The sequence below is a fragment of the Rhinichthys klamathensis genome, unplaced genomic scaffold (genome assembly GCF_029890125.1).
Source record: "Rhinichthys klamathensis goyatoka isolate OS25496 unplaced genomic scaffold, OSU_Roscu_1.1 h1tg000072l_1, whole genome shotgun sequence".
NCBI lineage: Eukaryota > Metazoa > Chordata > Actinopteri > Cypriniformes > Leuciscidae > Rhinichthys > Rhinichthys klamathensis.
This window is the reverse complement of record NW_026606615.1, coordinates 791989-817297: the sequence shown is the minus strand read 5'-3', so window position 1 is coordinate 817297 and position 25309 is coordinate 791989. Positions and strand designations below refer to the sequence as shown.

General features: G+C 36.5%; 2 protein-coding genes across 7 annotated transcripts in view; both read left to right on the top strand.

Annotated features, from left to right (window-relative positions):
* Positions 1-1647: 1647 nt before the first annotated feature.
* Positions 1648-12735, top strand: khdrbs1a (KH domain containing, RNA binding, signal transduction associated 1a). 6 transcript variants are annotated; one of them, XR_008807096.1, is made up of 11 exons: positions 1648-1898; positions 4051-4172; positions 4255-4371; positions 4451-4597; positions 5470-5603; positions 5727-5964; positions 6474-6547; positions 6785-6843; positions 7021-7193; positions 9353-9406; positions 12569-12735. XR_008807096.1 is itself a non-coding variant. In XM_056250598.1 (9 exons), exons 1-9 carry the CDS (start codon positions 1655-1657, stop codon positions 7122-7124), a joined length of 1233 nt encoding a protein of 410 aa, XP_056106573.1. In that variant the 5' UTR covers positions 1648-1654; the 3' UTR covers positions 7125-7948. The 6 variants fall into 6 exon arrangements, 5 of the variants coding, with proteins under 5 accessions (XP_056106573.1, XP_056106575.1, XP_056106574.1 ...); XM_056250598.1 differs by lacking the exons at positions 9353-9406; positions 12569-12735 and having other exon boundaries at positions 5470-5596; positions 5726-5964; positions 7021-7948; XM_056250600.1 differs by lacking the exons at positions 9353-9406; positions 12569-12735 and having other exon boundaries at positions 6785-6813; positions 7024-7948.
* A 10699-nt stretch (positions 12736-23434) lies between these two features.
* LOC130085047 (V-set domain-containing T-cell activation inhibitor 1) overlaps positions 23435-25309 on the top strand; it is a 48570-nt gene continuing 46695 nt past the window's right edge. The window contains exon 1 of the mRNA XM_056250601.1: positions 23435-23570. Within this exon, the coding sequence (XP_056106576.1) occupies positions 23525-23570 (46 nt within the window). The 5' untranslated portion in view covers positions 23435-23524. The remainder of the gene's footprint in view (positions 23571-25309) is intronic.

The following is a 25309-nucleotide window of genomic DNA, read 5'->3' as shown; positions in this document are numbered from 1 at the left end:
TTTACTAATGTAACCTTTGGAAACAAAGTCAGTAAAACATATAGGCTTTGAAGCACAATGAGAATAAATTCAACCATGATCTAGTATGAATCTCTCTCATTTCCTAAGACTATATTCAGGAGATAAAGCAGACTCCTCCCATTCCCAAGCACCCATTCATCCATTGTCCTATATGCCAGACATGCTGCAAACGGCACCATTTATGTTTCTTTGTCTTCGCCCTGCTCGCATTCACATTCTTACCCTGTGTGAAACACAACAATATGACCTAATCAATATTCTTTTGTCTAATGTCTTCACATTTACATGTTAAAAACAATCTACCCCATCAACATCAACCTCCATTCTACACCTACTCATCTTTGCACTTGTAATGTCAATCTATAAACATCACCAAGAGTATAAAACATTTTTTTTTTCACCCAGTCTTTTCTGAATTGTCTTTACAGAATTAAACTGATTATAAAATATTTAGGACTTAATGTGGTTATTACGGGTCACTTGCTCACTTTACTTAAATACTCAATTATTATTCTGAATTGTAGCCCCAAGTCATTTTTATTTTCTGCACATCTTTAAATTAGATTATCTAATTTTTATTTTATTTTAAGGTCATCATCCAGATTAGGTTATGGTGACCAGATTTCTGAAATGGAGAATGGGGACATTTCCTAATTTAGTGGTCAAAATATCATTGAAATCTCAATTTTATGGAAAACACACACACACACACACACACATAGAGACAATAGATTTCTGAATGTGTTTGTTTTTATTTGTTGTGTCCATTCCATATGACTTACAATCATTATAATTAGTAATTATTAATGTTTGCAGGTAACTGGTTTTAATACAATTCCTCAAAAATCACATGAAAAGTTAAATAGTAACCATTGCAAATAGCAAAACAGTAGTGTAACAAAATTACAACTTTACAAAAATTACAAAATTAAAACAAATATGAGATCATACAATAAAACTATATTTAACCTTTTTTTACGTTTTATAATTTTATTTTATGTTTTCCTTTTCACAAATTCTAAGTAGGCAAGTAATTACAATTTTTTTACAAATATAACCTTTGCAAGTGCTTGATCTTAGTTTAAACTCAGAAACACACAGCCAGTTGTTGTTTTTTACATCTTTTCTTTTAGAGCCATGTATATAAAGACAAAATACAAATAAATAAATAAAAAACTTAGATGGAAACATTGAAATGGTTACAAAATACATTTAACAGCTTTCTTGTTTTTCAGATTATAAATTGTCTTTGGGTGTTGGAACTCATTTCAAAATTAGAAATAGTGGTTTATTATGACCACCGTACTTGTATACTAAATTTTGTGAACAGAAGTAACAAATTAATCAAATAATATTCCTTATGGAAAGAGATGTCATAAGTGAAAAGGCCAAATTAAACATTGTAAAAACAAAGTCGAAAGCTGTGGGGATGATATGATGTTTTACACCTCTTATAAGCCATAATCACGTTTTAATTATAATAAAGTTAGGCTCACGATGGGCCTAAACTAATTTCTACCCGTGACACCTGATACTTTTCTCAGCGCTGATCGGGACCGTCCAATCACAGTCGTTTGCTATCGGTAGTTGCCCCTCCCCCTGGCTCTAAAACGGAAGCAGATTTCGCCTCCTGATGTCACTTCCACCCGCGCCATTAGCTGTCGCTTCCTTTGTTCAGAGAGTAGATAAGCTTCAGCACGCGCTTGCTCCATCAGCTCTGACTTCGCCTGATTTCTCCGCGAAAACCGTGATCAACATGGATGCTAATAACAAGAGGAAGAGCAGCAGCGGGGACAGTAAATATCTGCCGGAGTTACTGGCGGAGAAAGACAGCCTGGACTCCTCGTTCACGCACGCGATGAAACTCCTGAGTGCAGGTCAGTGCGTATCTATTCACAATAAAACCATTCACGCAAAACTTCTCTAAAATGCTTAATATTGAGCTCGAGATGTTTGGAGAGTGGTTAGTTAATCTATACTAACCGGAGAGAGTTTCACGTGCGTCGGCGAAATGCGTGTTTGTAGGCCTGAGGCGGGGATTTGCTCCGGTAGGCCGCATCGTGTTTTTCAACGCAATGCTGTATGGTGAGGGATTTTTGTTGCGTTATATTGCGTTTAATGTTGGGAATTTGGGAAATAACTGTATTTCTGCCTACCTGCACGCATGGCTCCTGATAGGTTTTTCCTCATATATCATTATTGAGATTAACTTCGCCTGTTTATTGCACTTAATATTTAACTGTTTGCGTTTTTATCTGGCAAACAATGATTATTTTAGTTTAATCCTGTTCCACATTGAGAATTAAGTTGGGTCTTATTTGAACAACGTTGAAATTTATTTATTCGTGATTCGGCCACCAGGGATTTCATCAAAGAGAACCGTTTCTGGTTCAAAGGTTAAACAGGAAAATAAATCTTTTTAAATGTGCACTTAATATAAAAGTGCATTTAGGCCAATTTGTAGAGAACGATGTTCAATGAAGTTGAAAAGGTAGTTTTCAATGAATCAAATTAAGGCAGCATCACGTGCTTTCCTTTGTGAAGAAGGGCAATCCCATAATTCCTCTGAGGAACCCCAAGATTGCAGACAAAGAGAAATGTGGTTTGTGCATTTTTTAACCCTTATCTTTTATACATTAGACTATTAAGTCATATTTTCATCTATATTGTGCATTTCGGAGTGAAACTGCTTCTCGAATAGAAATGCAGGGCTGGACTTTTGTTATTGGGAATTGATTGTCGTTCTCGTTTGCAGTTTCTGTGATCATGTGATCTACAGGTTTTCCCGCCCTCGCGGTAATTTATGCACTTAGGAAAGATGGCTGAAACTCAACCTCCTATATTTGACAACTCATCCTATTTGTTGAACAAATGTCTTTTCCGTAGCATAAATCGTAATCTTTAATTCTCAGATTTCTCTACTTGTGCGAGTTTTTGTAATAAGTTTAGTGAAATAGAATGGGAATTTCTGGCTTAAGCAATTTCTAATACAGTTTCTGAAGTCTATTAAATTATAGATAATTGCTACCCAGTAAATTATAAACTTGCTCAATTTAATAGTATTAAGTGTACCTTTTTATTGATATTTAATCTTTATGGATTTCTAAAGATTCTATTGCATGCAAGACTCTTGTTGTAATATATAAGTTAGTATAAGCTTTTAGAGAATGTAAGGTGACCCTTTTTTTATTCAACTTTCATGTAACCCCTCATTGTTTTTTGTATATTTTATCTTTCAAAGCAAAAAATAGAATTTGCATTAAATGTTTTTTGTTTGCAACATGTTGGATACCATACAAGTTTATGTTTGTCTTTCACACATTACATAGAAAACAGGTTATGGTTCATTCAAGAAAGCAAAATCCTGATTTGAGGGCCTGCATTTATTTAAATCCATTAACCACAAGGATCAACGGGCATAGAAATCAATGTCGTCCTTTATATCATTCAATTAAATGAGGTTTTCCATTATCACAAACCATTGTGATTTGATCCGGCCTGACAGGAACTGGTACCACATGACAACACTGCAGCTTCAGCAGTGACTTTGATGGTATAAAACTGAGGTTCTCAACTCTGTCCTCAAGATCCTCTTTCCTGTTGAGTTCAGCTCTGATCAACATCCGCCTGTAACTTACTAGTAATCCTGGAGACCTTGATTAGCTTGTTCAGGTGTTTGATTAGGCTTGGAGCGAAACTCTGCAGGAAAGTGGATCTTGAGGGCCAGAGATGAGGAGTTTCTGCTTAATTTGGTTTCTTTAACAAGCAAAGTTCTTGTACTTTTGAAAAACCATGCTCTAATTTAGTCCTGAGCTCTGTGGGTAAAATTTAAGTTATGGTATTTTAACTTTATTATGAAAACTGCAACCAGTTAGTAATTACACATTTAAATCAGTTTATACAACAACAGTTCTCAATTCGTTTTTTAGTTGAATTTGAAGAATGTTTACAACTTCTAGGATTGATGTGGCAATGCAAAATTGGTCCATTTTTCATTTTGCAGTGAGCTGATTGTGTTTTCTTTTGCAGAGATTGAGAGGGTTCAGAAGGGTGAGCCTAAAAAAGAGTCTGAGACATACCTGGATCTGTTCACTGCCAAGAACGTGAGGGTGAAAGAGCGAGTGCTCATTCCTGTCAAGCAGTACCCTCGGGTAAGTCATGCGCTGTCAGAGTTCTCCACTATGCAAGGACTTGTTGAACATTTAACTAATATTTTCTCATTTCTCCTGTCAGTTTAATTTCGTGGGGAAGATTCTGGGGCCGCAGGGCAGCACCATTAAACGTCTGCAGGAAGACACCGGAGCAAAGATCTCAGTGCTCGGCAAAGGATCCATGAGGGATAAGAACAAGGTAATGAAGGCTTTGCGCTGCTAATGAGTTAACTGTTAAATGACCCGGTTACTAAAGCTTAAATTGTGAAACCTTTCAGGAAGAGGAGCTGAGGAAGGGTGGTGATCCGAAGTATGCACACTTGGCCATGGAGCTGCACGTGCACATCGAGGTTTTTGCTCCCATTCCCGATTGTTACCTGCGTATGGCACATGCCATGGATGAGGTCAAGAAGTTCCTAATGCCTGTAAGTGTGAATGCAAGCCAAATGATGCTTTTACATCCTTATTTTTCATAATCTATGCATGAGCCGGTCACTGGAAGTTGTGTTGTCCGATACCGATCACCAAAATAAATAATACGACATGATAAATGGAGGGCTTCAAATAGACCTACTGGGGTATAAGGCATTTTAAGAATAAATTAAGAGATGAGAGCATTAATTGACAATTTATTTATTGGCAAGCTACGTGCAGCATTTAATTCCCTCTCTTAAAGGTGATTAGGAACCGCTTGGAGCTTAAATATAGCATTCCAGTGGGGGAAAAGTCTATCAATAAAGTAAAACCACTGCACAGTCTTCACTGTAAATGAAATATAGATTAATCCTACTAAGTCTACTAAAGAGCAGTGAGTGATTTGGTGTTTTATGAACATTGAAACAGACGGCAGCAGGTTTATTGGACTGCTGTCACTTTAAGAACCACTGCACGGATCCAATATACTGTTACACATGCAACTTATTTCCCAACTGTTTGTTCATTTCAGACATAACTGATTGTTTAAGTAAATGCTCTCCAAGCCGGCATTTGGACATTTAGTTTATTTGAACCCAACGTATACTTTGCTTCTCCGTGTTCCACTCCACCCGGGAGTGCACGCACAGAAAGCCGCTTGGAGAATAGTGTATTTCTTGCGGCTTAATGCTGTTTTACTCTTAAGCACACCCTGCAGTTTAGCAACAGTATACTGCATTTACTGCAATCACTGATCTAGCTGATTTGGTAGTTAAGTTTAGGCTTTAAGCATTGCTGTTTAAATCTGTTTTTTTTTTTTTTTTTTTTTTCTTAATTTAATTGTTAATTGATCAGTCTGATTAATCCTTTTTTCTTGTGTCAGGTGGATGGTCTTGATGAGATGCATCCGGATGCTTTCATGGATCCAGGGTTTTTGAATGGCTCCCAGGATATGTCTGGCCACGGCAGAGGTCTCGGTCCTCCTGGTAGAGGTCGTGGTGGCCCACCACCCCCTAGGTGAGAACCACTAACCGATATATGTAGCAAACAGAGGCTACATTTTTGATACAGAGTCATTGTTTTTATTGATCTGAACAGTCTTAAGTGTTTGGAGTGTATATGTAATACATTTTCTCGTAGGGGTCGCGGTATGCCCCCCCGTGGAGCGCCACGTGGAGGAGCTCCAAGAGGAGGTCCAGGGCGCGGAGCTTCATCACGAGGAGCCCCCGTGGGACGGGGTGGTCCTCCACCCTCCACACCAACCAGAGGAGGAGGTGCCTCTCGATCAAGACCACCAGCCCCGACTCAGAGGATGACACCAGCATCTGCTCTCTCCCACCAACAGCACTCGGCCAAACCTGAAGCTTACGGGGAATATGTGAGTATATCCACAACACCAGCAGTTGCTCCTGTTTTATATTCGCTGCCAAAGTTTGGGGCCAGTATGTAGTTATTGGAACATAATATATGTCTTGTAATATAAATGTATCCTTGCTGAAAGTTAATTTTTCTATTTTAAATAAATGCGGTACTTTTTAACATTATTCTGTTAAATATTTTTGTTCGAGCCATATTTTCAACATTAATTTTTAGTAAGCATCAAATCAGCATATTAGAATGATTTCTGAAGGATCATCTGACACTCGAGACTGAAGTAATGATGCTGAAAATTCAGCTTTACCAACATGGGAACAAATTACATTTTAAAATGTATTCAAATAGAAAGTTATTTTAATACTAGTTTGAATGAATAAGTACGTATCATCAAATGAAGGATATGCAGTCACAACTAACCATTCTGTTGGATCGAGCCAGTAATTTGTAACTTAAAAGGCTTTGCAAGTCTTTAAATGTTTGACATCTCCATTGTCTCCTATGCTTTCTCAGGCCTATGAAGAACCATATCCAGAGGCTGCCTATGAAGGATATGAGAGCTACTACAGTCAACCTGCACCACAGCCGTGAGTGCCATTTCCCTCACCATCTGTTTCTTTAGATTTGAGATTCTTCCTTTTTGATTAATTTCCAAAGTTTCATTCAGTTTCAAGTTAAAATATTTCTGAGAAAGTCGAATTGACTCAATGTAATGCTGTAACTTTATGGCCAGCCGAAGTCCCAAGTCCTACCATGATTTAAGATTAAGACTCTGTAAAAAAAAAATGGCTTTTGTTTAATCTGTTCCTTTTTTTCTTCCACAGAGACACAGAGTATTATGACTACGGTCACGGTGAGGCACAGGAGACTTACGAGTCTTACAGTAAGACATGTTCTCGATTGTGCAATGTATAGAATGGTTATATTGTACAACAGCTCTTATGTTAGATGTTTAGCATGCTTAGACTACAACAGCCAAGTGCCTAATGCAAGGAAAAGTACATATGATGCACTTATCCTTGAGTGAATATCCATGTTTAATGTTTATTTGTGTGTTTAGCAGAAGATGACTGGGAAGGCGCCGCTTGGGGTGGTGCTGGGGGAAAGGCACCGGCTGCCCGGCAGGGCAAGTCATTTCGGGAACACCCGTATGGCAGATACTGAGAGCTTTCCGTCACTGCAGTTGTTTGGGCATCCGCCTCCCCTTCGTAAACCTCTTGTAACCCACCTAAAGTAATTCTAGTTGTTTTTGTATCCTGTTTTGGTTAACACTCCCTTTTTAATATGAATCTACTCTTTACGTAGGACGATGACCATTTATAAGTTCAACATGACACGTTTTAGATTTGCGATTATATGCTGTGCTTATATTCTCTTTGCATTTGTTTTACTTGTTTTTGTTTTTTTAATTTCTTTTCTTTTAATGGTTAAGTGTTTCTTCTCTGAAAAATGGATACCTGAATGCTAGATAATTAGCTGATGTCCATGTGTAAAGTGACTTGCTAAAAAAAAAGAAAGAGAAAATTGCCTGTTAATATCACTTAGATTTATTCCAAACGCGCTTTTTGTAAGGCATAACAAAAAAATTGAGGGATGCTCAAAAAAAAACATTAGTTCCTGTACAAACCAACATGTTACTTAGTTTTCAAATGAACAAATTCCATTTGGTTTGAGGCTATTTATTGTTTGAAAGTCTCGTGAAAACATTCAAAATTCGCATCTGCTGATTCCTTTTGTTAAATGAGCAAAACAAATATCCCAAAGGTTCAAGTTTACTTCTAGACAGGTAAAAGTACAGCCCTCTCAAACCTTTGTAAGTACAATATCCAAATATTAGACTTGTTTTTTTTTTTTGGTGTTTTTAGTTTTGCAGTTTCCGTAATATTAGCAAAGTTGTGTGCATTGCCTAACTAGGGAACTAAATATGTCCAAAATGTGTCCCTATCAGTTTGTCAATAAAGCATAGTTTTCTTTTACAGCCTACAAAACGTTTGTTTTTGACTTATTAAAGTTGTAATAGTCATCCTATATAAAACTGTCAACTGTTGCAAACTGTCAAAATTCTGCATGCATTTTATAACATCACAATATTTAGATAGAAAACTTGTTTTGATGTTCAAAATATATTGTGTATAAACCGTTGATAAATAGCCTGCAATTAGCGTGGAGTTATTTGTATCAAGTAGATCGGTAAAAAGCTGCACCTTATGTCTTGTACAGGAACAATTGACATCAGAATAACATTAAAGACCAATATTTCCAAAAATCTGTTACCTTGGTCCTCCAACAAGCTAATCTGAGTTGTTTTTTTATTTCTGAATAATTTAAAGGGGTCATATCTTTTAAATCGGTTCATGCTTTTGATGGCCGTTGTACTATGAAAACAATCAGAACTCCAAACTTTCAAGTAATTGAATTTAACTCGATCCACAACGCCTATTCGGTAAGCCTACTGGGACAAACTACGATGACGTGTCTGCCTGTTTTTGGTGCAAAAACAAGTGGATTGATATGACCTCTTTAACAGATAATAGTCAATCTATTCAACATTAACAATGATTTATACACAATAAGGAAATCCTGGAATTTTAATGTGTTTATACCTGTTTTAAAAGCGATAACCCTGTTGCAACCTCGCATCAGTCACTAAATCCCTCTGATGTCACAGACTCTACATGTTTGTCTTCTATTGAAAAGGATCTTGAGGTAAGACCTGCAGAGTCACCTCTAAAAGCACAGATAGATTCCCCTTTTTAAAAGGTAAAGTATACATGCACAAAACGATTTAGATGTTTGGTGCTCATATGGTAACTTTGCGTGCAAAACAACAAAAAAGCAAAAGAAACGGCATGAGATGTATTGTCCAACCAGATCACTCAACACAAAGGCTTTCGTAGCCCAGGGTCAAAGTTTTGACTGTGAAGATGATTCAAATGTTCAGTCTTACCTGACTTTCGCCGGCTTAAACGACAAAATTGGGAAAGATGGCGTAAAGTGTAATGCAAGCTTCAAAAAGGTAATATCAACCCTAAACTTCTCTCTTAGCACAACTGTTCATTCACTCATTTGTACACAATCATTGCAAATTCAAATTGCGTTGTTTACAAAGTCAAAAGTCAATATTCCTAAACCTGGATAACACATCATAAAACATTCAACTTTCTCAAAACAAGCTTAGTGTTATTTTATATGCAACTCTTGTTTTAAAAACAAATAGATTCTAGTTTTGTCAAAATTACACTGTTATTAAAAGTTTTCTTGTAGCTGTACAAAATAGACAAAAAAAGACCTCAAATTTTACAAGCATTAGATATTTGTGTAGAGCTGGACTTGTCTTTTTGGGAGTCGTTTTGTGAGGTCTTGTGTATTAACTCTTCTCTTGTGTTGCTCAGTGACTGATGGCGAGAGCTTCTCTCCAGACTGGGTCTACTAGGCAGCTGCTACAGGTGAAGTGTGTAAATATTTAATGAGTTCTCAGCAAGTAGTTTAAATGTGCAAATACAAGAAATATCCTTTCTAAATTGTGCACAAAAAAAACAATTTATAAAACCACTGTAATTGGATCTGGTGGCTCCACTTTATATTGGGTCTTTAGCAAATGATTAATAGTACATTGTAGTTAAAGTGCACTTATTGTGTACCTGTTTTACACTGATATTTTAAACATATCTGCATCTAATTACATCTAACTAATTTCTGTGTTTTTTTTTAATGTTTTGAATTGGCTTTTTTTTGTGGTTATTTTATGTGCTGTCAGTCAAATTGAAACATTTGTTGTGTAAACACCCCATACCATTTGCTAATTGAAAAAAAAAAAGATCATATAGTGCTTATTAGGGATGGGAATTCCTGCCAAAAATGACATTCGAAAATCGAGGAGCAAAAGTCGATTATCGTTCGAAAATTTCAATTTCAGGCCAATTTCATCTTTAGCGATTTGTCATCAAACAAACTGATTATTATTCAAACAAACAACATGTTTTCGTCATTTTTTTTTTTAACATACCGGTAGTTAACATAGAAGAAAAAAACAATAAGCACGACAGTCCGTTTTTGCATGGCCAAACCAGATGCTCGTTAGATAAAATAAAATAAAAAAATCTCATAATGATTTTATGCAAACCTGCCTTGTTACTGCAAAAGCCTACTTTTTAAACTAATTAGTTTCAATCAAAACTATTCGTGTGATGCCACTGCGCAATACACACACACATTACCACGGGATGGCGGGTGTTCATTTCATAAACTGTGGACAATGGTAGCTTATTTAATGTAGCCTATAAATGAATGTATATGTCCAAAAAACGGATAATATGATCATACTTGTAGTGCTATCGTCGAGTAATAATCTGTTTGGTTGTAAAATGTATTACCTGAATGAAATGAACTAGAATGTATCGTCCTGTGGAATCATTCATTCACAGACATCATACGTTCAACTAGATCTTCATCGCTGGCAAAAAAATGATGCATTTGCAGATTTGCTTTCACTAGACTAAACTGTAGGTCCACGGCCACTTCATCCAACGCTCTTGATGTTCTTAAATCTTCCTGCTACGACTCCGTGTCGAGTGTGAATTGAAAAATTATGACTATTACAATACTTTAGTAGTAAAACACATGTGAGCAGTAGCCTAATTTATCAGTTCATCAGTAATATTCAGGAAAAGACCACGTCCACCCCTGCCACCCCCATCCCCGTTGGGCAAATGGTCAAAATGATCTGTTTGTGCTTCGTGAACACTCTCGCCTTGCGCGGCGGCACCATTGCGTGTCAAAGATGTACCGGGAGAGGCGCAATCATTAGACGGCCGATCGTCATTTACAAAAGGCAAATATTCCCCTTCAGAGTCAGAATCGGCGAATAACATTTGCAACACATCCTCACGGACGTCACGGTACAAGTTTTTATTAGCCATTTGACGATTTTCTCTCACAAATCTCACAATTTACTCAGACGCTCTGAACTGAACTGCTTCCGCATCAAAGACACGATCGCTTACTTGCTCTGCTGTTTCCTCCAACACTTTGAATAGGAACATGATGTCATTTTTATCTTGAATAGAAGTATTACATGTCTGCCATCTAGTGGTAGGGAATACAAACTAGATATTACACCATATTAGGATCTACAGCCTGTTTTATTAAGTATGGCGTCTTGTCGCAATTTTGAGACTTTGGCGCTTAAAGGGTTAACGGTCACGACAATGCTCTTCTGTTTTTTTTTTACACTATGTATAAAACATGGTATCCTAGAACTTGCAGGAGGGGGTTTCATTCATGTTAGTGGCACCTTGTGTCCCTGACAGGAAAATACCCTGCTGCGCGATCTAGGACAGTAGGCGCGCCGTCAATTATGTCACATTGGAATTGCGCAAAAATATAACGATATTCGAATAAGCAATTTTATGATCGAATTTCGAACGCAGTTCGACTATTCGACTATTCGAAGATCGCGACTCATCCCTAGTGCTTATATTAAAAATAAATTATTTCCAGTTAATTTTAGTGCTTAACTTGCATTTCAGTTTATTACTAAAGTAGCTTAATTTCAGTTTGTCAACAAATATATATATATATATTTAACAATTAGCAAATATTTATACGAGTTTAAGGGGTGTTTACATGACAAATCTTCACATACAGACAAGAACGTTGTTGATCTCCAGTCACATGGATCTGCAAAGGACAAACTTGTCTGTTTTTGGTATGTTGTGTAAGCATACCTTTTGTTAACAATAACCCTGCTGTAACTGCGTCTGTGTTTACACTGTTGATCATTCCCTTAAACCTCTCAAACCATACCACCAAACTTGTTCCTAACCTTACCCCATATCCCACATCACTAGCAGCAAAAGTGTTTCAATACAACATGAACACCAAGTACATTGTACCTAACCATATTTTATTTTAATTTATTTTGCCATAAGAACATTGTAAAGAAACCTAATATAAAGTGGGACTGATTTGTGATTGTACATGACTCCATTCATTGGCACAATCAAATGGATTCTTCAGAGGTTTTGAACCTGAATTTCCCTAAATAAATTCCTTTGAGATTTGTCACCTTTGGTGATCTTGGTACTGAGATTAAATTGGTTTGTTTGCTAATGATCTGAATCCTGATAAACATTCTGGCCTTCTATTTTAGTTTTAAAGAGTCTGACAAGGACATTTCTATAGTATGCTACTTTCTAGTTATACTTCTGTCACTTGTGTTATGTAAAGTCTTGAACTGCAGCTGCGTCTCTAAAGCTTGACATGTTACATCCAGTTTCCTATTCCATATAGCAAGTTCTTTCATGTTTTCTTTTGACTGGAATTGTCATGGAAAAGTTCAAATTCATTGGACAAACTATTGGTTCTCTAGAGTAGATGTGTTTCTGTGGGACTTATGTATTGTATTATGAATGTCTTTGTTGTACGTGTAGCACCAAAGACCATCTTGGAAAACTTTTAGACAGATTTTTCTATGTAGCCAATTGGCATGCATGTCAGTACATATCCATGGCCTTTAAGTGGGGAAAGTCCAAGTCTGCAAAACATCTTAAAGGTTGTGTTCCAGTGAGACTCACTTTGTGTACAATCTGTTTCTCTGTTTGTTACAGGCTTTCGGTGCCATTTTGTACAGAAGAGGAATTTTACTGTACTTTTTTTTTGATATATACAATCTTGTGTAATGTTTGGTGAACGAGTCATTTTTAATGTATTTTAAGTTGTCTTGTTACTCTTTTTATACATGCATTTTTGTATCCCAATAAATGATTTTATACGGTTTTATTGAAGTTGTGTAACTTGTTTTCAGAATGTTTGTCTTGCTAAAGTTAATTTAATGTCTCCCAGTTGTCACTTGCATTTCAGTGAGTTTAAGCTAAGTGTTGGGGGTTATTTTAAAAATTAAAGCTAAAACTGTTAGTCTAATGTATTTGATTTTAAATTAGTTGACTGAGTTAGTTACAAAATGTTTAAGGTGATTCATTTAGGGGGATAACAAGCCATTGGAAAATTGGTTAGTGTTGTGGTAAACTGACTGCTTTTTCCTCGTCTTTTTAGTGTTTGACCACTTATTGCTACAGATGAGCAATCAAAATGACAACAGTTGTTGCTGTGTATAGTTGCCATGGTATTATTGGTTGTTACTAGGAGCAGCTGTGCTCTCGACTCAGGTAAATATTTAAAATTCCTCCGGATGTTTTATTTACCCGAGTGGATGGCGCAGCTATACCTGATTTGGTAAAATTGAGTGAGATTCCTGGAAAAACAGATCACCTGCATATTTGTCAGTGGACTCTATAGTGAAAGAAATTACTTTTGTATTTAAATATTCCCTTTTTCAATAGTATATTGCAAACATACTAACAAAAATTGTACTATCTTTAAATATATTAAAAGTATATTAGCATCATGTTTTACTTATTTTCACAGTTCTACTTTTAACACTTAATTGTACTTTAATATATTTTTCAAAATATATTTTAGAAAAATACTTGAAGTAATAGGGTGTATTTGCACTGTATTAAAAATATATTTTAACTGCTGGAAATGATCATTGTAACAATGCATTTAAAGCATCCTTTCAAAATACGTTATAGTATACAATATTTTTTAGTAAAGTATAGCTAAGTTTTATTTGTCTAACGTACATTTGGCCATAGGCCCTTTTTAGGGGGGCTAATCAAACTAATAAACTTGTGTAATTTTGCCATTTTGAACCGAAAATAGGACTATGTAATTAGTTTACTGTTATTGTGAGGGGACAAGAAACATTAGCTTAGCTGTTTCATATTATAGTTGGGTCATTTATAGCAGTTCCGTGACCGTGGAGAGTGAAGGTTTGTTTCTCACTGGATTTGTCATCTATAAAGGTTAAAGAAAAAACTTAGCCGGGGTGCCCCTCACAAAAATGTGGGAAAACTTTGTGAGCGCCCTATATTCAAAATGGCTGTCGTCAGCCAAGCTGGAAATTAACTTTTTAATGGTTTTGCCCACAGTGCTGCATAATACATGGTTTCTGATACTATTTAGGTCAAGAAATTCATAAATGTAAATGTATTGATGTGACCTGTTTTTGACTTTCAAATTCAAGATGGCCACCAATTTTTGGCTCTTTAAATGTCATTTTTTAAATACTTCTCAATGGCATAAAATATCTCGAGTTGTCTTCTGCAGTAATTCAACAAAGCATACCTCACTCCCAATTAGTCAGCCCCACATTCAAGTGATGTGCGAACGCTCTCTCTAATATTTTGTTTCCATGGTTTCATGGCACTGGAAAAATTCCTTGCTGCATTAAGACACTTTGTTTGAGGTGAGTTCATATATACTCAACATTATTCACTAGTCCAAATATAATTGTATCATTATGAATGTATGACAGCAAAGAGAAAATGTTGTGTGCAGAAGTTATTGATAATTAGTGTTAGCTAAGTTGGTAGCTATCTACTTACATGATTCGGGTTTGCAACAATGCTAGTTTCAGCTCCAATAGGCCTACCCTAGCTAGATAGCTGATGACTAGCTTCTATTGGTAGCGGCTACTCTACTGTAGTTTTCCGCCCTCTTTTTTTTAGGTTTATGTGAATGTAGCATTAAAAACACAGGTAAGGTAGTTTATAAAGCACAATTAAAAACAGGTCCAGGTGAACTCCTCTTCCATGCTCTTGCCATTCTTTTTTTGTTCTTTCAATGAATTGTACTCATCACCCTTTCTATTATTTTTTTATTCTGTCCGTTTTGTGCTCCGTTTCTAAAATTAGCTTTTGTTAGGTCAAGCCATGTGATGAAATTTTGGATTAAACATTTGAAATTATGGAACTCATCTCTCTCTCTCTCTCTCTCTCTCTCTCTCTCTCTCTCTCTCTCTCTCTCTCTCTCTCTCTCTCTCTCTCTCTCTCTCTCTCTCTCTCTCTCTCTCTCTCTCTCTCTCTCTCTCTCTCTCTCTCTCTCTCTCTCTCTCTCTCTCTCTCTCTCTCTCTCTCTCTCTCTCTCTCTCTCTCTCTCTCTCTCTCTCTCTCTCTCTCTCTCTCTCTATCTATCATCTGTCTATCTATCTCTCTATCTATCTATACAGACTCAAGACTTTGCAAAGGATCCTCATTGTGTGCTTTGAGAAAATGGTTAGTGGTCTAAGCAGTGACAGAGTTTTTATTGTTGTATTGCTCTTTATTGATGAAGAGTTCCAAGTGTTGGTTTGAATGTATTCATACATGTTGAATTTTAGTGGTTTATGTAACACTAAGTGTTGAGGTTCAGTATTTTGTTATAATGAACAATGTATTTCAGTTTAAAAATGTATTTGCTACTTTTTAAGCCATGGACATGAGAAAATGAGATTTGTTTGTGATTAATCTGAGCCTATGTGTAAAAATTTTATGTGACCAGACTCAGGAGTCACTGTGTATATCCTTGGTTTGAGTTTTTTAGCTGAATTTTCAGTTGAGGTTTAGGGCCTTATCTTGCACCGACACAGCGCAAAGCCAAACGCAAGTGTCTTTGCTAGTTTAAGATAGACAGTTGTTATTTTCCGTCCAGCGACCACAGATGTCAGCAATGAACATGATATACTGTATATTTCTGTAATTGGTCTGATCCATGTGTGCCTACATTTGTAAGTATTTACCTTTCAGTGTTTGTATTACAATAAAAAAAGTTAATTTCAACTCAGAACTATTCGTTTTCTTTCACTTAAGTGTTATCTGATGGATTATGCCTATTCTTGTATTAACTCAAGCTAGAATATGTCTATAACAATCAGTGGTACACGTTACTATATGCTAAAAATAATTAACAATATTTAATGGAAATAAAATAAATGGTGATTTAACAGGAAAATAATGGTAACACTGCTGCCAGTTGTTTCCTGTTTTTTCTGTGATTTACAGTAAATTCCTGTTGAAAAACATTACGGGGCACTGTAAAAAAACATTAACAGGAATAAACTGTTAAAATAACAGGAAAATAATGGTAACCCTGCTGCCAGTAATTTCCTGTTATTTAACAGGGAAATAATTAAGTGTAATTCAATAATTGTTAAATTGTTCTAGAATTGTTGGGAGAATTGTTTTAAAAATCTTTAAACTGTTTACCATGTTGTAAGTCGCTTTGGTTAAAAATGCGTCAGCCTAATGTAATGTCATGTCATTAATTTTTTTTTTTTATAAAAACAACTCCGAGCTAAATAATCTCCTCTGTCTCCCTGCTTTTCATTGGTTCCACCCCAGACATCTGATGACCTATGTGTACGTTGTAATTTTACTGTCCATAACTGAACTCAGTATGAGCAGAGCTTTTATTTTAGCCTAATATTAAGGCTCTATATGACGATTTTGAAAAAATTACATTTAAAGAGCCAAAAATTGAATTGGAAGGTCAAAAATAGGTCAAATCAAAAATCTACATCATTTATGAATTTCTTGACCCAAATAGTATCAGAAACCATGTATTATGCAGCACTGTGGGCAAAACCATTAAAAAGTTAATTTCCAGCTTGGCTGACGGCAGCCATTTTGGATATAGGGCGCTCACAAAATTTCCCCACATTTTTGTGAGGGGCACCCCGGCTAATTTTTTTCTTTACCCTTTATAGATGACAAATCCAGTGAGAAACAAACCTTCGCTCTCCACGGTCACGGAACTGCTATAGCTGACCCAACTATTAGGCACAATATTAATAATGAATGTGTACATATTAAGAATTAATATAATACTATTTGTAGCCTTCAGTAAATTAAAAAAAAGCTCAGCTTTAGGAGGGGAAGAGACAGGGCAGGATAAAGAAACTGAGACAAAAAGAAAAAGTGATGGAGATGAGAGCGCAGGTATTGACAAATAGTCTACTGCCCACTGACATGGTTTTAAAGCTATTTCTTATCCCTTTTTTTGGCCTTCAAACATCTTGAAATGCACATATAAGAGAAATAAAAAATCTGAACCCCTTAACAACCTCAAATTTAGGACCTCTTTGATTATAAAGCCCTGTCTACGGCCCTGTATTTGCCATAAGATCAATAATGAATGTGTAGCCTACATATTGTGAATTCATTTAATAAAGTTAGTTACCTAACTTTCCTAGTAGCTTTCATTAAATGAACGTGTTTAAGAAAGTTATTCATCATCATGTTTACTTTCTCCACTGACAGACATTGCTCATTGACATGGTTTTAAAGCTGTTGTTTTCCAATTTTTTTGGTCTTCAAAACATCTTAAAATGCACATATGTAGATCAGAGAAATCAAAAATCCCCGAACCACCCTAACTTGCCTACCTCACATTCGGGACCAATGATTATAAAACCCTGCCATATGCATGTTAATAAAACTAGTTAATAGTGAGCATTAGATTCTAAACTAAAGTGTTACTTTTTTAAAAATTATACCCTCTTTGGGGGCTGAGCCACTCTAAAATGAAAATCCTAGAAACGCCCCTAATAAAAACAAATTAGAACATGTGTGAACGTTTGATACCACAGTGTTTTAACATGCACACACACATGAAGGTGAAATATGGTTTATGCCTATGTGGCCTTAGAAACTTGTTCAGATTGCATAAGTCCATGGACTTATGCATAAGTCCATGGACTTAGTCCATGCCTGCAGGCAATGACAAATATTTGAAAAGGGCAGGTTAATAAATATCTTTTTTAAGTTGTTTATCAATCTGTTTTATTATTTTATTTTACTTTCTGATTCTCTTAGTTGTTTTCGAATATTTTATATTGATATTGTGTGAAATGTTATTCTTAGGCTTTTTGTTTTTATACTTGTGAAGCACTTTGAGTTGCATTCCATGTATGAAAAGTGCAATACAAAATAAATGTTTATAATTATGCATAATTTCAGACATTTTTACTGTAGAATGTTTCAGTAGCCTACAGTTAAAGGGAAAATTCCATTGTTTGCCCATTTGGAGGCGCTATATATCTCAGGTGTACAAACCACTAACGGATTGCGTGAGAAGCTGGATTCTACGGAGCCCCTAAAGGGACGTGGTGGTGGAAAAAATGTAGGATGGGAGAACATTTTTATTTCAAATCTTTTGCGTTCCCCCGAGAAACGTTGCGTTCCCTCGCAAAACTTTTGTGTTCCCTCGCAAAGATATTTGCGTTCCCTGAGTAGGGGGAGGCTGCAGACTTGGAGCCGGCAGATATACGCCCCTGGCAGTTTTACGCCCCGGCAGTTTTAAGACCCTGTTGTTCCTGATGCGTCCAGTAGAGTCATATATAGCAAAATAACATAATTAAATCAACGCTTACACATTAATAACCCGTCCATAGACTTGACAATTTTGTGTTTTTTGTTAATTTAAATATAAACGTTACAGTGTAGATCTGAACTGATTAAATTATCTGTTTAACAAAAAAAAAAACAAGGGGGGGTAAACGGACATCAAAAGAGATTGAATTAGGGTAGGCCTACACAAATCAATACAATATTACATTTTGTCAATATAAAAAATGTAAGCTTCTTTACAACAGACTCAAGGATATTATTTGTTTTAGAAACCTTTGAGTTTAAAGGTTTTGACATTTTCTTAAAGGAAGAAAAAAGGGACTTTATATCAGAGGAGAATATTCTAAAATCAGGATTACATTGAATGGTTCTGTCTTTATGAAGATGAAACTTGCCCAGAAGACAAAGTAATAATACCGTATAATCATGATTAACATCGTTAGAATGAAAATCTGACAAAAATAGATTCTGTCATTTGTATGTTAAATAATCTGCTAAAGTTATTGTTGTTTAGCAATGATCCAACATTTATTATTTATAAACGATTAGCTCCAGATCTAGTGTAGGTATCAATTCATTTCTATATCAGAATGTATTTTGACAGGTTTTTGTTCTATCTGGCTTAAACTTAGCTAACCACGTGTAGGTTTAGATGCCCCTAGTCTTCTCTACTCTTTTGTTGCCTGTCTTTAGCTTGGCCTCTTCTGGTAAGACTCTGTTTACTCCTTGCATTAAAACATACTCCACATGGTTTATAGAGCAACATTACAGTAGTAGATAATGGAAATATGTGTATCTTTTTTTACAGTCTATGGTGTGAACACACAAAAGACACATTTAGGTATGTAAATCTCTCTCTCTCTAAAGAGTTAAACTGCACACTCACTCAAATACGTTAAAACACATCAAAAACTTTCACCATATGGTTTGAATGTAGATTCTGGTTTGAGTTGTTTCTTATAAATGAGATGATCAAATTATCTAATTTATATCTTAATATAATTTTTTTTCTTAAAATAGCTTGCACTTAATGTGGGTTTTAGGCTATAGCCTACTCTGTCTTTACCAACTTCTCTTTAACTTGGATCTCATAAAGCTGTGTTTGCTTTAGCTACTTAAGGAAATACACACACACACACACACACACACACACACACACACAGGGACAAGTTTAAATTCACCATGGATGTCCTTTTTAACTTTTTTAATGTTTCATTTTTTTATGTTTCATCAAAAACATATTTCACTCAGTCTCCTGTGTATAAAAACCTATGGTGGATAGGCCTATAACTGCAGTAGGTCATAGCATCACTTGTCATAACACATAGTTGATCCAACTGTGTATTTTTAATTTTTCAATTCAAGAGAGTGAAGCCCAACTGAGATAATTTAATCCGTGCAGATCTACACTGTAACGTTTATATTTAAATTAACAAAAAACACAAAATTGTCAAGTCTATGGACGGGTTATTAATGTGTAAGCGTTGATTTAATGATGTTATTTCGGAGTATATCCCTCTACTTGACGCATCAGGAACAACAGGGTCGTAAAACTGCCGGGGCGTAGGGCCTATATCTGCCGGCTCCAAGTCTGCAGCCTCCCCACATAGCGTTCCCTCGCAAAGATATTTGCGTTCCCACGCAAAACCTGTTGTGAGCTCGGACATATACTTCCTGTTTAATGTCCCGCTGGCAGTGCTTCAGAGCTCCGTACGTTAATGGAGCGTTTCATAGTGTTTGAACTTGGACTCAAATATAAAGAAATGCGGTCAGTGCTCAACTCAAGGAGTTCAGTGAAGTTGGCAGTTCCCGGATCAATCTTCTTGAGCTAAACGTTGTTAAAACACAAACGACACCTATTTACAATCACAGTTAACCTGTCCTAGACAACGAGCTACAACCCAATTCTCCTCAAAACGAGCTTTATAATATAAATTTATCTCTAAACAACAGCCGATTGAGACAAGTCCAAATAAGGGGCCGTCTGCAAAGTGCAAATCCCCAAACCCTTCTGCACATTTTATATTATTAAACATTCTATAGCTTCACTATGACACACTGTAGCTACAGTCACCAAATTCAGTTCACACATCACCGCTCTCCTGCTGATTATAGCCTACTACAATACGTAGTTTGATAAAAAAAGCATAATTGTTATGATTTTTTATTATGAAATAAAATCAAATAACTTCACACTGTTATACAGTGTAATGCCATCAAAATTCAGGAAGCAAATATAATGCAAAAGCTATATGCAAAAGGTTGTAACTATTATGTTAGCTGCGCACAGTACCAATATAATTTGTGTAAATAATAGGCCTAGGCCTACTTATTTTTTATGTGCTGTACGCTGATTTCACGCAGCCGCCATTTTAAAAATCGAAAGCGAGGCTCCGGTGGGAAGAACCCCGGAAGTACAGATAGACAACAATGCCTTGGACTACCAACCTGAAGCTGCTGCCGCGATTTACACTATTGGATGTTAATATCCAATATAGGATGGATATGTATATAGTTCGTTCCTGCTTCTTTTTTTACATTCTGAATTATATAGGCCTATAAAAAATTATTTTATTTATGAATGAATTTCACTGTATATAGTCTAAAGTATGAAAGAAATGTACATACATTTTTAGAATAACTAATTTCTACATTAAACACAACAAAACGCCATCGCATTCGCGACTCCTATGATTAAAGGCGACACTTCCGACCAGAGCCATTTCAAAATGGCGGCTGTGTGAAATCAGCGTATTACTTGCCATAGCTTTCCTGTAGCTCAAACATTAGAGCGTTGGTGCTTGCAATGCCAAGGTCATGGGTTCGATTCCCAGGGAAAAGCAAGAACTGATAAGAATGTAAATGTGTACCTTTGGATAAAAGTGTCTTCCAAATGCATAACTGTAAATGTAACTTGTATAACCAATATTAGAGCAGTGATGTGTGAACTCAATTTGGTGTTACAGTGAAGTTATTGAATAGTTGTCATAATATAAAATGTGCAAAAGCAGTGTAGTATGACCAGTGGGTCACCATTGATGTGTAAGCTGAATTGGGTGGCACTACAGTTTGTAACATTGAAGTTAATGACTATTTTTGAATACGAGTTGATGCTGTAGTCGTTTTTTGGGTTATATTGCACTTTGCAGATGGTCTCTTGACTTGTCTCTCAGCCGCCTGCACATAAAGATCCATTTAGCCTCGTTTTGAGGAGAATTGGGTTGTAGCTCGTTGTCTAGGTTACTGTGATTGACTGTAAATAGGTGTCCTTTGTGTTTTAACAATGTTTAGCTCAAAGAATATTGACCCGGGAAGTTCGAATAGCCTATTTGAATATATTGCCAACTTTACTGAACTCCTTGAGTTAAACACTGACCGCATTTCTTTATATTTGAGTCCAAGTTCAAACAAGCTCTGAAGCACTGCCAGCGGGACAGTGGCGGATCTAGAAAATTTTATATGGGGGGGCAAAGGGGTGGCAAGAGGTCTTGGCAGGGTGGCAGGGGTAGACGGTACATGGGAATCCCTATATGTGAATTGCTTTAACAAAACAAACACAAAAACACTTTTAATCATTATTAAATGATTAACGTTATTGTTTAATCATGCCCTTACACACTACAAAGGTTTTTAGGAATGATTTATTAACAAATCCCTCTGAAAATATCTTCAGAATACTGCTAAGTGTATAACTGGAAAGTTTGGTGTACATAGGTGCTACACAGGCTGAGATATTTGTACTGGAGAATGACAAAAAACTAATTTTGAGAAAACAGCATTTAAAGATTTGTAATGTAAAAATTCATACTTTTTTTAGTGGAAACAACTATTTACAGACACAATATCTTACCAAATCATTAGCAACAACAATACAAACCACCTAAATCACAGCATTTATGGCCTTCAACTGAACAGAAAAACAGTAAAAAACGCATATCTAAATGTCAGAGCACGTCACGTGATGCATCTGAACGAATCACGTTGTCAGAAATTGACATCAGCCAATGAGATTTCGGTTTTAGAGTTAAATGCCCATTGTACTTTCACGATTGGTTGCTGATTAAAAGGAAATGACCATATTTGGATACGACAACAATGTACAGGAGAGAGAGAGCTTTCCAACAGAGATGTATGTGATGACATTGACATGCAGCGATCGCGGAGCAACATGTTGATTTAGAACGACAACTTCTGTTGAATTTAGGAGAATACTGACGCAAATAGACAAAGTGTAGTAAAATAAAGTCCTAAATGTGTTTTTTTGGAAAAAAAATTTCACCACAAGTCTGAAAGAAGACATGTTATTGAAGACAAATAGCCCAAAATCTTCAAATTAACCAGTGAAAAAAACCCCGATGTTTTTGTGTCTCGCCTTAAGCTGTTCTTGTCTTTACTAAAATCAAAATTAGGCTAATCAAAGGGAAGAGTGCTCTTACAAATCACGAGGGAGCGAATTGACCGCTGATTTTGGCTAACGTAATAGACGCGCTGTTTTTGCTGATGCTGAATCGTCTTTAGTATACAATACATTCATTACAAATGTAACTTTAAGTTAAACGTGTGTGTTTAAACTACACCTGGGGAAACTCACTTCACCTTCAGAGGCTCTGGGGAAGCTCACTCTCTCCAGTCGGGTTGCAGGGCCACCTCACCGCAGCAGACTCGCTGTGTGTGTGTGTGAGCCGCCAACGCCGCTCTGCACGTTTGAATCAGTGACGCAGGGGGGAGGGGCTAATAATATATTTAAAATTAAAAATTAAATTGTTCACTTTTGGTAAATGTATTGTTTAGTTCACTGTTTTGAGAAGCTTGTGGACATAGTGGCAGGTTGTTTTTACAAGTACAGTTTTTGGATCATCAAAGTTAGGGGGGCAGCAGGGGGGGCAAGGCTCTAGAGAGGGGGGGCACCTGCCCCCCCTTGCCCCCCTGTAGATCCGCCCCTGCAGCGGGACATTAAACAGGAGGAAGTGTATGTCCGAGCTCACAACAGGTTTTGTCCCTCACAAATATCTTTGCGAGGGAACGCAAATATCTTTGCCAGGGAACGCAAAAGTTTTGCGAGGGAACGAACGCAAAGTTTCTTGGGGGAATGTAAAAGTTTTGCGAGGGAACGCAAAAGATAAAAAAAAAAAAAAATTCTCCCACCTTAATTTTTTTTCCACCACCACGTCCCAGGGGGTCCGTAGGATTCAGACTCTTCAAAGTGCGTTCCTGCAACGTCGCTGCGTTTGTTTCCCTCTCTTTGAAAAGAAAAATTACTTTTTTTGCTGTCGTTCCATCACCATTAAACCAGACCTGTTTACACGATTGACTGGATTAAAGTAATCATCATCAGGAATGCTGCCGTGTTTTCTCTTGTTTTGGATCGTTCTGCGTTGTGCAGGTTGGTACAATGATTTGATCTGCGTTTTGTAACTCCGTGCTTCTGCTTACATGAACTTACTGTCCATGCTGATAGGCGATGTTTTAAACTATAGTTTATAATATAGGCTACCGGAGAGCTAGAAACCTAAACAATCACATACGGGTTAAAAACTTAGTTTTTATTCTTTAGAAGTTTGCATTTCCATGAGAGTCAAACTAAACCTAGTGGAAATGTGATATTTGCCTGCGTTTTTTAATCCTAGCTATTCTTTTCATTCCAAATGAGCATGTCTAGCCTAACTAAGTTCAAAGAGTTCAAAGTTTCCATAAACAGCCACACTAAACACTAAACAGTGTGATGCTGACCGCATATGCAGCTGGAATACGGACAGAAAACCTTCAAAACGTGTTTTTATAGCTACACGCATGTGGGTTATAGCTCGCTGCCACATCACAAGTGGTGAATCTATAATTTTTCTTTTCTTTGACCATTCTGTCATGATTTTTATGTTCAGCACTATTTCAACATAAAGGTTTTAACACGCCTTAGGAGTATGAAAATATTCTTGTTGCAAATTGATAGATTACGGCTATTCTGTAATCTGAACCAAATATGAAAACTACAGATTGTAAGCTTTCAAATTATATAGTTTGTCAATATTAGATTAGGTTTAGTATAGGATATTACTGTTTTAAATATGTAATGCCTATGGTGCAACTTGTGTGTTTAGGTTCTCAAGAGGGAGTGAATGTTTCCGCACCTAGTTATTAACATCCAGTAGAATTCCTTGTTTTGTATGCAGAATTTTCTGAATGCATTTGCCATGTGGCAGATATCTGTCTGCACAGAGCGTGCTTTTGACAAATAAACGTGTGTCTATGAAAACAAGCAATCTGTCCCTGCTACTGTTTTTGTTTTAAATGGGAGACGCTGAAATGATTAATGCATTGGGGGAAGAAAGAAAGTTCTTTCAGCATTTTGACATGAGGGTGAGTGAATAATGTTGTGGCAAAAATTTCTTGAACATCATCACTGCGTAAGAGACACTGAGTCAAATTGTCTTTTAAAGTAATTTATTTTGTAAGAGAAGTCATAGAGACATTCAGAGCCTGCCGGCAGAGGAGGAGCTGTGCGACACCTTTTATATTCTTTACCAAGGTCTCCTTCAGCTGTTGCTTTTCCTAGTAGTTTTCCACTAACTTGGGCACACTTTTGCGCATGTTCCTATTCATCACTACTTCTGACACTGGGACCAACAAATTTAGATGTATCCTGACCTCTGAGGTCAGAAGGTCCCTTTTCAGCTATCCCATCCTGTCTTACTCTGCACGTATACAAACATTTATATACCTGTTCAAATACAAGCTTTTCTAACATGGCTATTAAAAATCAATGAAAATCACATTTTTCCATTACAATAATTACACAACTTTTGAGTGAATCTTTTAAACTGCCTGTAAATGAAAGTAATTGTTTATTTTAATGTATATTTCAGCTGAGAATAAGACCTCACAGTTCAGAATTGTGGCTTAGAAGATGACTGAGGATCAGTCTGGTACAAACATCAACGGTGGTTCACGGTGCTGTGCTGGGTTGTTTCAACCCAAATATGGGTAAAATATGGACAAACCCAGCCGTTGGGTTAAATCTTTTAATACAATTTTTAACCCAACAGTTGGGTTTGTCCATATTTGACCCAAATTTAGGTTAAAACAACCCTGCATTTTTAAAGTGCTGTGATTTTGCCACGTAAGACA

Bases quoted from the DNA above. Each gene is read 5' to 3' on its own strand.
- khdrbs1a (XM_056250596.1), top strand. From the start codon at position 1,655: ATGTCACTTCCACCCGCGCCATTAGCTGTCGCTTCCTTTGTTCAGAGA. The intron at 4,173-4,254 runs GTAAGTCATGCG...TTCTCCTGTCAG, and splicing joins CTGTCAAGCAGTACCCTCGG to TTTAATTTCGTGGGGAAGAT. The intron at 4,598-5,469 runs GTAAGTGTGAAT...TTCTTGTGTCAG, and splicing joins TCAAGAAGTTCCTAATGCCT to GTGGATGGTCTTGATGAGAT.